Raw genomic sequence first — 14,175 nt, forward strand, 5'->3', positions numbered from 1 at the left:
CCCAGTGTGCCAGTTCTTTTAGCTGCCTCAGTAATTTGAGGGATTCAATCATTTGCCTAGACTCTCTCTCATTAGCGCATTTTAAGGCACTTCCATTGTAAAATAATGAGCAGAAGACGTTAGTGAAGGAAAAAAAATAAAGTTTCGTTTTGTTTCATAGAAATGATTTTCCAGTGTATGAAGCCTGTGAGTATTCTTAATTTAAAAAAATTAATTAATTAATTAATTAATTTTAAAAAAATCATCCTTCCATTCATGCATCCCTTCATTCCCCATTAACTAAAGGCATAGCACCTAATTTCAGTTGGGGAAAGTGCAGTTAATTAATATTCTAAACTCTAAAGCAGGATGTTTTGTAGTAACGTGCGAATACATCTAACAGAGAGGCTCCATGAAACTTGATTCCGTTGTGGACTATGAGTACCTGAGACAAAGAAAGGAGTGTAGACTGTCAGATCAGGCTGGTCGATTTGTAAGGAGTAAATTGTAGGTGTGAGAGGAGGGGGTAGAAGCCAGGTCTGGGGAGAGAATGACAAGAGGAAGGAAGGAGCTTGAAACCACAACCGTTTTAACAACGCCCTTATTTTCTGCAAGTAGCTATCAAAATCATTCAGTATTTTTTTATAGACAGTTTTGCATCTTAATAGTAGCTGATAAGCAATCCCCTTTCACAGTTATGCACAGACATCTAAAAAACCAGTGATTTTTTTTTCCACTAAAAAGACAAATGCCACATTTCTCTCAAGGAAAGAAATGAAGTCAAAATCATTGCCAAAGTGAACACTGGCATTTAAGAAGCACACGCTACTGACAGATGGTTAATGGTATGAGTATCAGCAAAATCAAAGCAAGGAAATTGCTAAAAGAAGTCTAATCGTTCAAAAGATAATTGCGCATAGCAGTTCTCCTACATTTTCTTGCCACTGGTGTTGACATCAGTTGAGAGATTTGGTACATCTTGGGAAGGCTGCTTGTTCAAACTTCACAGATTTTCTGAAAGAGACATTAAAAAAGAGGTGGATTATATATTAAAAATAGAAAAATGATGCCAAAACAGATGGCATCTACTAATTGCACTAGTCAGACTTGTTTACTGAATGATACAGAGATTTAGGGCTGAAGGAGGAAACTGGAATGAATGACCACTGAGGTTGCACCTGCTACAACGTTATATTACATTTTCCATCGTCTGGCTTAGCGCATCCAAATAACCTTTTTCTGTAACTAAGAACAGCATTTTATTTGGGAAACCTAGATTTATGTGGTTGACTTGTAGTCAAAGTAACTAATGACAATGAATTGTTTAATTACGAAATCAGAAAAAAGGAAGATTGGTTGTAGAGCCCTCTAGCTAAATGTATTTGTATTTTCGTCATGCAACACACATCACCCTCTTTATCAAGTTCCAGGCAACTCTTGGGGATCCGTGTCTGTCTTTTGTGCAACACCTCAAATCATTGACAAGGGGTCATAGAGAGGGCTGGTTGTCTTTAAAAGGTGCTGTCAGCCCGAACATTCGCAACTAGCACAAGCAGCCTTACACTAAAAATTGTCCACCACCAGGCAGATTTCAAAACTCAGTTCGCAGGAGCATGTACTTTACTCTCTCAATTACAAATTAAACATATATCCAAGGGTGTAAATCACATAAACTTTGATCATATACCACTCATCACATAGATCCATCTGCTGTAGACCATGACCCTTTGCACAAAATGCTATCCTCATAGCCTTGTAAGGTAAGACTAAATTCTCTTTCTGATTCACCATCTCTATCCACATTTTAAAAATGTGATACCTAGTAATGGATTGTTTTTGTAGCTGTCATACATTAAATCAAACCAAGCTAATCCTAGAGCTCCAAACTGATTCTTTCAATAAATTATATGCCATACCTTTTAGAAAATATAGACCCTAGCTTATAGACACCTTCAGAGGAGTCCAGAGAACCGTCTGGCATTCCTTAAAAGATCTCTAAATCAAAGCACACATTCATAGATTTCATTCATTTAGAATATAAAATAATATTGTTTGCCCCATAATACAATAGTTTGTCATTGTCCTTTTGGCTTTTGATCAATATCATCTGAGGTACGCAGCCCAAATTACACCATGTTAATTTTCCCCAAGCATCAAGTTTAATTTTAAACCCACGAGTTCTGTGGCGGATGGCAAAGTTTTACTGTTATATCTTACAAATACTTGTATCAGGCCACAGGCAGTACAGTTAATCAAGTATTAGTAACATTCAAAAAGCCTTCAGTAACAGTGCTAAATCTTTTCAAGAAACAGCTTCTGTCTACCAGTTCTATCAAAGTAACACATCCGTTCTGAAAAATAATCTGGCCATACATGTTCCTTCCAAAGGGAGTCCCCAGCTTCTTCCTCCTACTGATGAATAGCAGAATTACTGAAGTACAAAGCTTCCTGTGGTTGACGATGGAGATATCCAGGATTTAGCAGTTCTTTGGCTGAAAATAAAGACAGACTGTCAACAGGTGCAGGGAAGTCTCGTAATAAAGAGAAATCCCGGTCCCTCCTCCTAACAGATGCCTGCATGCATCGCCGTGTGCCGGAGTTTGCAGACAGGTTTTGTCCTCAGTGGCCTCTCGTTCTTTTGGTTGTTTCCTAGAATAAAGGGGCATGCAGTTCTTGAGAAAGTCAGCCTTATAACCGCTCTTGTTTTCTTTCAAAAACAGCCTGTGTAACCAGAGACTGCGAGGCAGAATGAGGTCACACTTCCTGTTGGGCTCACATCAGTGGCATTCACGCTGAGGAGTGTGGTGAAGCCTCAGAATAGTCTCCTGGACCAGCAGCAGAGGACGTGCGGCCCACAAATCAGGCCAGCTGGATACGTCACGGTCACTCGAGGGATGCTTTCCTGAGCTACCTCGTCACTCCTAGCCATGAGAACGCGAGAGAAACTTCCAGAGAAGCAATGCTTCTTGATTGTCATCCTCTGGCCCTTTCCAATATGAGTAGTACCTAGTTGTGCTGTGTCCAGATCGATGAAGTTAATTGGTGCTAATGCACTGATGCTCTTAGATTCAGAATATCATTCAATACCAGGAGCTGGTTTTTATGAAAATGTCTGTAGTGGCAATAGGTAGATTCACCAAAGATTGAGCTTTACGGGAAACTCTCTGGGGGGCATTTTATACTTTATATTCATATTTTAGTTGAGCTCAAAGAATTTCCAGTGGGTCCCTACAAATCTATTGTAAATGATAAAAAAGAAAATACATTCTAACAACGCGAAGGTGCATTGGGGAGTGGAAAGAGTGTGGGTTCTGGAGTCACAGAGACTGAGATTTAAACTCTATCTGCCTACGAGCTTTGTAAACTCAGATTTGTGACTTAACCTTTTGGATCTGCAAGTCTTCCAACTATAAATGTAATAATATATATTTTGTAGGGTGCCTTGGAGAATTGAATGAGAAAGGAGTACTGAGAAAGAAGTGACTCCTCAGCTCGGATGTGCAAGATGTATTCCTTATTTGTTTTCTGTAAATCGGCTTCTCTTCTGAAGCCCCAGTTGGTCAGCCTGGCAGAAAAGTTAATCTCATTCCTTTTTGGGATTCTCTCAAGAAAGGGATTTACCTTTCTCCCTGAGGTGATGCCAAAGGCAGGATCTTTTATAGAGCATGCCCTTAGAAACAGAAGCTGTTAGTGGGGGAGTCACGTCTAGTCTGTGGTAGATAGCTTGCAAAGATGACCCTCAAAGATCTTTGTGGGATCCCTTTCCTTTCAGCATGGGCTGAAGCAAATAACTCGCTTCTCCTGCATAGATGAGACACAAGTGATGGATCGGCACTCCCACGATTAGGTTACAAAAGTCTGAGGTTTCTGTCTTGTCGGCCTCTCCATTACCTTCTAGGCTTACACACTTGGATGAAGCAAGCTTCCATGTTGGAGACGCACACAGGACAAGAATCTGGGGGGTTGTCTCAAGTGCCGGCAAAGGACTGAAGCCCTCAGTCCGATGGCTGGAAATCCAGTCAATGGCCACGTGAGTGTCTCAGAAGCAATTCTGTCTCCAGTTGAGCCTTGAGAGCGCTACAGCCCTGGATAACCCTTTGGTTGCAGCCTCTAAACACCCACAAGCAGACAAACCAGCTCAGAATTGCCCATATTTCTGACCTGTAGAAACGATGTGATCAAAAAATGGTATTTTAAGGGACAACGTTTTGTGTAACTTTTCACACAGCAATAGATAACTAATACATAGTCCCAACAAATGTGTTTTCTAGGCCACTAGGTATTCCAGTCTATTTGGCCAGGAGGCCAGCCTTAGAACATAGGCACGTTTATTCAAGGCTGGGTCTGGTCACATCCGCCTACATTTATCAGGTAGCCATTCCACCCTACGGCAGTTCTGGGAGTCTGGTACCTTCTTTCTTGAAATCCATAGCTCTCCTCCTTCTCATTCTCTCTCTGTTTCTCCTTTCTATTTTCACCCTCCTCCTTCCGGCCCTGGCTAATGATTTCTAGAGGAGGAAGGGAAAAAAATCCTTCTGGCCTAAGACCCTTGGCTCTGCCCAAGTCCACAAAGCCCCTTTCCCAAAAGACTGACATCAAAAAGACTTTATTCCTTTACTGATCTGGCACAAATTAGGGTATCATTAGTGATGGTAATCATTGCTAACTTTATGGAGCCCTTACGACTTCCCAGGCACTGTTCCACTTCCTTTACATGTATTAGCACATTGAATCTGCATACCAACGCCACGAGGGAGGCTCTGTTCTTAACCTCATTTTACAGATGAGAAAGCTGAGGCACAGAGAGTTAAATACTTTGCCCCAGACCACACAGCCAGTAAATGGTGAGCTGGCAGAACTGAGATTCTGAGCCTGCATTCCTAACCTATAAGTAATAACCATCACATCAAACACGTTTGAGCATTTCCTATGAGCCAGGCACTGTATGAAACACTCTGTGTGTGTGACCTTGAGTAAACCTCACACAGCCCTAGGAAATAAGTACGATCATTATCCGCATGCAGGATGGAGGTTTAGAGGGTTTACAGATACTACCAACTGTCATGGTAGGAGTTCTAACCCTGGAGCCTCCCCTTTGCTCTTCTCTCCCCAGGGCCACTTGTCTCCTTAAATGCCAGACGTGTGCCTGCTCCACGATCTTTGTGCTACACCCCTCCCTGCCCAAAATGTCCCCTTGATAGTCAGAGGGTGTTCTCTTACCTTCCTTGGCTCTTGGCTCAAGAGCTTTGGTCACTAACTAAATTGCCCTCCACGCACCCTCCTTGCTCTTTCCCTGCTTTATTCTTCTCCATAGTACTTTTCAGTATGTAACATACCAAAGCCTCTATTTTTTGTAGTGATGAATTTATTCCTCAGCCAGACCGTAAGCTTTATGAAGGCAGAGAGTTTCATCATTTCTCTTCATTTCTGTAGACCCAACATCAAGAATCCAGCCTGCCACGTAACACGTTGTCCATTACCATTTACGGATTCAATAAGTAACTGAATTAAAAGCTAGGGGAAACTGACTTCAGCCCTCTATTCTGCAGCAGTTTTATTTTTTTAATTTATTTTCAGTTCATTTGTTTGAAAGTGACAAAGAGAGGTAGAGAGAGGGGAGAGAGAATCCCGAGCAGGATCTGCGCTGTTAGTGTGGAGCTGTATGCGGGGATTGAACCCATGAACCATGAGATCATGACCTGAGCTGAAGTCAAGAGTCAGACGCTTAACCAACGGAGCCACCCAGGTGTTCTTAAAAGTATGTTCAGGGGTGCCTGGGTGTCTCTGTCGGTTAAGTCTCTGACTCTTGATTTCAGCTTAGGTCAAGCTCTCACTGTTCATGAGATGGAGGATTCTGTCTGGCTCCATCCTGACAGGTGCAGAGTCTGCTTGGGATTCTTTCTCTCTCCCTCTTTGTCACTCCCTCACTCTCTCTCTTTCAAAATAAATAAATGACTTAAAAAAAAAATGTTCCCCAGAATGTTCAATCCTCCATTATCATCAGAGGGTGTCTGTGTCGAAGGGGAAAAGTGTAGCAGTATATTTGAGCCCGCTCTCACCACTAGAAGTCCTACCCAGAGCAACCAGGCAAGAAAAATAAATAAAAGGTATTCAAATCAGAAAGGAAGAAGTAAAATTATCCATTTGCAGATGACGTGATCTTATATATAGAAAACCCTGAAGACAACAACAAAAAACAACAGAACTCATAAATGAATTCAGTAACATGTGCTTTCCCCTTTTCTTTCTTTCTTTCTTTCTTTCTTTCTTTCTTTCTTTCTTTCTTTCTTTCTTCCTTCCTTCCTTCCTTCCTTCCTTCCTTCCTTCCTTCCTTTTGCATTTATACAAGATTTCTTGTAGGTAGATTTCCTGTCTCAAAAATGCTCTATATATGTTCTTACTGTTTGTTCAGTGTTCATATTTGAATTATGGTGGAAATAATTTTTTTAAGAGAGAGAAAGAGAGAGAGACAGGTTGTGAAATGGGGGGGGGGGTCAGGCATAGGGAGGATGTAGACATGAAACCCCCAAAGTCTAAATAAGAGCTTGCATTCTTGGTGCGAGAACAGGGTTCACCTCGTCTCTGTAATCCTAGCAGCAAAAATACAAGGCTGATGCAAAGCAAGTCCTCAGTCGATGTGTGTATTTGTGTCACAGAACATGAAACGCCTACCCCCAGGGATGCCAATGACTAGCAATACGTGTTCCTGTGCCTGGTGACAAAGAAACATCAGGAAATACCTGGCATTGGTATATCGATTATCATTTGCAAAACACGTAAGATTTGTTCTATCGACTTTGATCTTCATTACAACCCTGTGAGGGAGATTTCCAATTCCCATTTCTATGTGAGGAAAGGAGCGTCAGAGAAGTGTCTGGTTCTCAAACACTCTGGTAAAAGTGTCAGGTGTAACTTACGACCCCTGGTCTTATTCCAAACCCTTGGCTCTAATATGCTTCATCATCTTAAGTTGCTATTAAAAAAAATAGCAAGAAACAAGTTAATGCATTGATTTCCTTTAAATGTATGGTCTCCTATGATCTTCATGATACCCGTAGTTCTAAAAAAGAAAAGAAAGATAATCGAAGGGTGTTTACCCTTATCCCGGGGAAGCTAACTCTGTTGAATGTTTTGCAAAAATACAAAAGAGGAAGTAATTCAATACCTGACCACAATGCGGGGTTGCGGCAATATTTTTTTCTGAGGCAAACCGGTGAACTGTGGCAATGTTTGTACAGGCAAGTTCTCGGCCCCTCCCCACTGCCCACCCCTCCCCCCAGAGGGGAACCTTTTCTTCTGCAGGTCAGGCGGTTACTTTGGAGATGTTGGGATTGTGTTCTGGTCACAGCCGAGAGAGCAGACACTTAGACTAATTGCAAGTGACCAGTGAGAGCACCTATTCTGACCCTGCACATTCCTGCACGCTGACACTTAACGCTGTACCCAAATCACTTGTTTGTGAGTCTATTTGACCACCTTGTTCAGTGCCTCAGGATGGGGAATTAAACTCATTTGTCATTATGCTCCTAGGGCCAGGCCTAACACTGTACTTGGCACACTGCAGAAGTTCAATAAATGCCTGTGGGAAGGAAATGGAAGCAGAATGACATTTTCTACTTGCCAGAGCTTGAATCAAAACTATAAAGAAGTCTAAGGCAATAATAATTTTAGAATCTGCACAGGTCTCTTGTTTGAAGCCTAGTCATCTGCAAGGCAGTTTTCAAATGTCACTTCCTCTATGCAGTCTTCCTTGATTTGCTGAGTCAGAAGAAGCACATTAAGATATGTCTATTTCAAACGGATTAATATTTAATAGGATATTAATATTGATACCGTGCTTGGTTGTTTCTATATCCATGTCCCCATCATGGCAAGTCACCTAAGAATTGGATACCTAGTTTTATTTTTCTTCCTGTTCTCTCCCTCTGCATTACCCGGTTTCTAGCACTCAGTAGAATTTCAGTAAAAGTTAGTTGAGTGATTAAACAAGTAAATGAACAATGGAACAATGCATGCATGCCATCTGCCTTATCTGACGATGCCATTGAATTGTAGGCTGCTCCATTTTCAAGGAAAATAATGATCAGCAAGACCTTAAAAGTGTTTGATATTTGATTACTATTAATCTGTACCCTTGCTACATTCTGTTGCCCACCCTCTCCTTTCCCAGTTAAAAAAATTTTTTTTTATTATTTATTCTTGAGAGAGAGAGAGAGAGAGAGAGAGAGAGAGCGCACAAGCAGGGGAGGGGTAGAGAGAGAGGGAGACACAGAACTGGAACCAGGCTCCAGGCTCTGAGCTGTCAGCACAGAGCTCAACATGGGGCTCGAACCCACGAACCATGAGATCTGACCTGAGCTGAAGTCAGATGTTTAACTGACTGAGCCACCCAGGCACCCCTCTCCTTTCCCAGTTTTAACAATCCACAGCAATGGGGGTGTCTGGGTGTCTCAGTTGGCTAAGCGTCTGACTCTTGATCTCATGTTTCCTGGGATTGAGCCCCATGTCAGGCTCTGTACTGATAGTGCAGAGCCTGTTTGGGATTCTGTTTCTCTCTCTCCTCCTCCTCCTCTAACTCCTCAAAGAAAATAAATAAGCTTAGGGGAAAACAAACCCACAACCATCCCTAGCAATGTGTTTCTGCAGTGTAGAGACTGCCTCTGAAAGCAAACACCTAAGGAATCAGGAACATGAATGTTAAGTCAATCTCTTACTCGATTTGCAAACCAGGACAAGCATTGTCAGTTTCGCTGCATGGCTAGAAGTTGTAATTTGGAGTTGCAGTCGGTATAAGCCAGTTGAGATGAATCTCAGTTGCTTTGTTGTCTGGCTTCTATTCTCTTTCTTTCAAGTAGCAGGACTCTAATTTTCTTTAAAGCACCCACTCATCCCCATCTCTCAGCCTATGAGGTTTGGGCCAATCTCTACTCCCACTTGCCTGGTTGGGGGTGGGACGCAGATCTACCTCATCTCAGTCCAACACTCCCATGGCCATGATGCTTGGTTCACAGCAGAGCAGCTGACTTAATTTAGGCCACTGAAAGAATGACTTCCAGGACTCCTTTTCGTGTTTATCAACATGTTGTAAGGACAAGGTTAAGCTGTTGGAGGGTTGGTGCGGACTCTGCGAGTCAAGGTAACCCATGGGAAGCAGAACAAAAGGTGTTGTGATTTGATCCCTGAATTAAACTGCCTGAGAAGGCTGACTTACCCTTCTTGATTCCACACATATAAATTCCCTTTATGCTTATACTTGTTTGCATTACATTTTCTGTCACATGCAACAAATGAAAACTAGCATAACGTAGTTCTGAAACTTCATGTATGTCAGAATCATGGAGGATGGCTTTTGGAGTTCAGATTGCTAATCTCCAAACCTACTATGCAGGTTCGGGTACCCAAACTTGCATTTTTAACCAAGAGCCCACGTAGGTTTAATGCAGATAATTGGTGGGGCAACGCTCAAAAATACTGATATAGTTCATGGAAGTAATAATAGTAAACAACAACCAAAATCAAAGGAGGTATAAAGTATCAATGTAGAAGCTGAAAGTTAAACAAACAAACAAAGAAACAAACAAACCATCCCTCGTCCTGTATCACAAGGGAGAAAAATCCATTGGGGAATCAAGTGTTGATTCTATATTCATCTGTTTGCATTTAGGGAACTTTACCTTATTTCTCTTTATTATTTCTTCCTGCTTTAGGTAGAATGATCGTATATCTCAATTTGTCTGGGACTGCCCAGGAATACACTTGTTATTCCGGTATAATTATAATAATGCTTTTTTTTTTTTTAAATTGCTCTTTTAAGTGTCCAGGCTTGGATGACAAATTTATGGTCACTCCATTGTTTCAGGACAATCTGCACAAAAAGGACTTCTTTATCATTCAGATCTTTTGCTGCATTTCTAAGCTTTTGCTGAGTGAAACATTTTTTTCCCTCTTTTATGACCTTTACTAGCAGAGACTGATCGCTCAAAATCATCACTGCTGAGTCAAAAATTCTCAAAAACCTCAGAAAGCCAGATAGTTTTTGAGGAGTATATGAACTTCCAGTAAAAGCAAATAAATAAAGCAACGTGGTTTATAATTTCCAATCATCTTTAGGGTGGACTCATTGTAAGAAAGCAGGATTCATAGCCATACATCACAGTGGGAATTGCGTTAGAAATGTGAGCGGGGGTGGGGGGGGCACCTGGGTGGCTCAGTTGGTTGAGCGTCTGACTTTGGCTCAGGTCATGATCTCACGGTTCGTGGGTTCAAGCCTCACGTGGGGCTCTGTGCTGACAGCTCAGAGCCTGGAGCCTGCTTCAGATTCTGTCTCTCTCTCTCTTTTTTCTCTGCTGCTCCCCTGCTCATGCTCATGCTCTGTCTCTCAAAAATAAATAAACATTAAAAAATATTACAAAAAAAAAAAAAAGAAATGTGAGCAGAGTGCTGTGTGGATGTATGGGAGAGATTGTATCTTTCCAGTCCATTCACACATGGCCTAGAGGTCCATTAATTAAGAGATTAATTCTGGAACAGTTATCGCTTCTGTTCAGTTGAAAAAGGGACAGAGTGACGGAGAGGCAAGATAGGCAGTTTCATTAGCAGGTGAAGGAAGCAAGGTTAGTGCCATTTTCAAAAATTTTAAAGCACCTGGAATAGAGAGGTGTCAGAGGTATCTTTTGTAACAGTTCAGGTCCCTGTTCAGCTAGTATATTTAAAAAAAACATCAACTTTGAATTGCTTTGATTTTCTTCCTTGGTGCGGATGATAAGATTAGAGTAAAATACACACAAAAAAATGGCTTTCCTGTGTTTCATATGTAATCAAAGAATATGTGATATTCAGTAGTAACATTTTTCCTCCCTTAAAATAGGTATATAGAATTGTCAAATATTCCAGGAAATATAACGGCTCCATATTTATAGTTTTAATGTTGGAGGAATTTAGTTCAGTGATTTTTGCCTAAGGACTGTTGTTTCAAGATAATTTCCTCACTGGTTGTTTGGCTCCACTCAAACACAGCTGTAAGTTCTTTCTTTCTATATTTGGAGATGAAGTGACTGATGGCTAACATTAACCATCTGGATGAGGGGTGTGCTGGGTGGGAGAGAGGGGAGGGGACACGGCAATGCATAGCTTCACTGCATGGCTGGGAAGTTATCTCTTGACTTCGCTACATGGTGCATCCCTGCGCCGATCCTGACCTTTGACTCCACATGGCCAGAAGAGGCAATGATAGCCTATATGAATTTTCCTCAGCTTTATCAGACCTAATGCCACCTTTGTGAGTGAATATTATGTAATACGCTCTGACCTTTTCTGAAATGAAATTCACAGGTGGTATAATCAAGCTCCACACATTAAAAAAACTTAATATAATGACACAACAATAGCATGAGAACAAACTTTGGGGAAATAATTTATAATACAAGTAACCTATATTTCAATATACAAGTGTTGAGCCATGATATACAGAGAAACGTAATGAAGTAGTCAAGTGCTAGCATCAAAATTTACATTTACCTGCAATGTAACAACTAAGAATGCAGAGTGATATATGTATATTCTCTCAGTGTCTCAAATGCTATGAGTAGCTTTGCATTGGTGGCATGATTTTTAAGAATGGAATACGTTCTTGGATATTTTCATAAAAAAGGACAATCTTCCCTCATATTATAAGGCTGCATCATTCTGGGAAAATTGAGTATTAAAACCTTGCAAGGGGCGCCTTGGTGGGTCAGTCAGCTAGGCATCTGATTTTGGCTCAGGTCATGATCTTAATGATTCTTGAGTTCGAGCCCTGTGTCGGGCTCTGGGATGACAGCTCGGAGCCTGGAGCCTGCTTCAGATTCTGTGACTCCTTCTCTTTCTGCTCCTCCCCCCTTCTCATGCTCTGTTTCTCTTTGTCTTTCAAAAATAAACATTAAAAAAAACACCTTGCAAAATACTTTGTCCTTTGGTGCAAAACTGAGCTCTAGGCTTAGGCAATTATGGAAAGGATTTTTGACCTACATGAATAGGTGGAGGGACATTCAAAGTCGTGCGTGACCTGGGGCAAGTCTTCAAGGTATGGGGCTGCACTGTGCATCTTAGGATGTATAGCAGCCCTTGCTTGTCCCATCAAATTGCAGTTGTGCCCTACCTCAATCATGTGACAACTAAAAATAAAGTCCCCTATCCATTTCCAAAGTGTCCTTTAGAGGATGATATTAAGTTCATTGAAAATACTCAGCTGTACAATTCACAAGCCAGGAATCATTTGCATAAGATCTCATTTCCATTTTTTCCTCTTTCAAGCTGTATTATTGGAGTTGTCCCTTATGACGTCCCAATTAAAATGGGATAATCATATTTTCAGGGTAGATGGATGAATTCTCAACAAACAATGGAGAGTGGATAGAGTCTATATTATACTTTATGTATTTTATTTAAATTAGAAGCAATCTCAAGTTTTCAGTGATGTCAGCAAACTAATATTTGTTTTTCACCTCCTGGCTTGTGGGTCACCCTGGGTTCTGGCAGGTTTCAGTTAGTTAGCTCTAGCCTGAATGTCAGATATTTGGTCCCTGGTACTGCCACGGCTGCTGGAGAAATTTTTCCTTATTTTGAACATCACTGGCAGCTTCTCACACATAGTCCTCAGTGAGACTCTAGTAAGTGGAGCTGAGAATAGCACTTTAACTGGAAGGGGGACAGGGAAGGGAATTTCCGACATTTTCATCTTACTTAGTGTGAGGTTGGCTCTGCCTCCAAAGACTCATAAGGGGGGTGTATTAATCAGTTTGGTCCCTGCGTAGGTTATGCTGCGTAACAAACAGCTCCCAAACTCTCAAAAGCTTAAAACAGCAGATTTTTATTTCTCTCCTTATATTACATATCAGTTGCAGATTAGCAGTGAGTTAATCACGATCTGTCTAGAATCTGGGTGGCTAGAGCAGTCACCATCTCAAATATTGCTTACCAGTGTGCCAGAGACAGAAATCTGGCTGTAGTGCCTTTTAAAATTAACAGCTAGGCATGACAAAGCTCACTTCCAATTTCATTTTATTAGCCAAAGCAAACCAAGTGGGCACACATAATTCTAAGGAGGGTAGAAAGTATAAGCCTGTTATGTATCCAGAACTCTGGAAATATATGGTACACTGTATTAATGACAACCGTGATGGTACATTTTCCAAACATGGATAGGGAGTTCAGATGCTGGGCAACCCTCGCACAAGACAAATGTCCACTAGACTGTCTTATTTATATCTTTTCTATATATTGCCATGCTCAGTCTAGTTCAGTAGCTATTAGTAACATAGTAAGTACTGAATGAATGTCTTTGGAATAAAGGGATATGAATATAGTTGTTTGAATTACCAAATCTCACTATAATTAAAGCTTAAAGGGATACTTTGCTATTTTAACTCCACACTGTAAAGCATGATAAATATAAGTGTTATTAGTATGCAATGGTGCATTTAGAAAGCTTGAGATCCAGAGTGGTACATTGGAAAGAGAGAGAAAAAAGATATTCCTCTCAACATCGCTTTGAATATGTTCACTAGTTGGTTTCCTACAGTGGAGACACTTTCCCCTGTGCCTAGGACAGAGTTGGGTACATGTCTGATACACAATAAAAGTAGTCGTGCAATCATTACCTTCCCCTTCCTCCTTGGGGAAGTCACATCAATTTTAGTCCTTGGTTCTTTATCTGCACAACACACATATGTTAATATCTGCCTTTTGTATTGTAAGGATCTCCTGTACAATAGATAGCAATACAATTGGGCGAAAGTGTCATGTAACGTAGTGATAACATAGAACCTGCCACAAACTATCCACTCAATAGCTGTTTGTTGACTGAGTAAACATTTGCTCTATTCCTATTGTGGAGGGGGGTGGAGATCTAAGAAAACCTGTAGTGGATTTACAAGTTTGCCCTAGTGCCGGGGTTGAGGAGTTTCAGCAACCTGTTTCCTACCGAATCAACAATATATAATAACACTCAACGGGCTCCGTCCTCATCTCCAAAAGGTCAAACCCTTGCCAACTCCTAATTGGCTCAGGGAGCTCGCCTTCCCTCTTTGGCTAATCACGGCCCCGCCCGCTAGCCGCCAGCCAACTGCCGCCAAGCCCCGCCTCCCAGGGCTCCTCTCCAATCGGATGCGAGGCCTGGGCCCAACCCTTGCGGGTCACGTGACACGACCAGCCCTGCAT

The 14,175-nt window shown here is 41.4% G+C and overlaps 1 protein-coding gene across 2 annotated transcripts in view; it reads right to left on the reverse strand.

The window, feature by feature from the left end:
- Positions 1 to 2,661, reverse strand: part of TMEM71 (transmembrane protein 71) — a 32,016-nt gene extending 29,355 nt beyond the window's left edge. For both annotated transcript variants that reach the window (XM_077749952.1, XM_077749953.1), the window contains exons 1-2: positions 2,353 to 2,661; positions 912 to 993 (exon numbers count right to left, since the gene is read on the reverse strand). In XM_077749952.1, coding sequence (XP_077606078.1) covers positions 912 to 957 — 46 coding nt within the window. In that variant the 5' untranslated portion in view covers positions 958 to 993; positions 2,353 to 2,661. The remainder of the gene's footprint in view (positions 1 to 911; positions 994 to 2,352) is intronic.
- Between the last annotated feature and the right edge of the window lie 11,514 nt (positions 2,662 to 14,175).

Source organism: Crocuta crocuta, unplaced genomic scaffold (assembly GCF_008692635.1).
Source record: "Crocuta crocuta isolate KB4526 unplaced genomic scaffold, BGI_CrCroc_1.0 scaffold119, whole genome shotgun sequence".
NCBI lineage: Eukaryota > Metazoa > Chordata > Mammalia > Carnivora > Hyaenidae > Crocuta > Crocuta crocuta.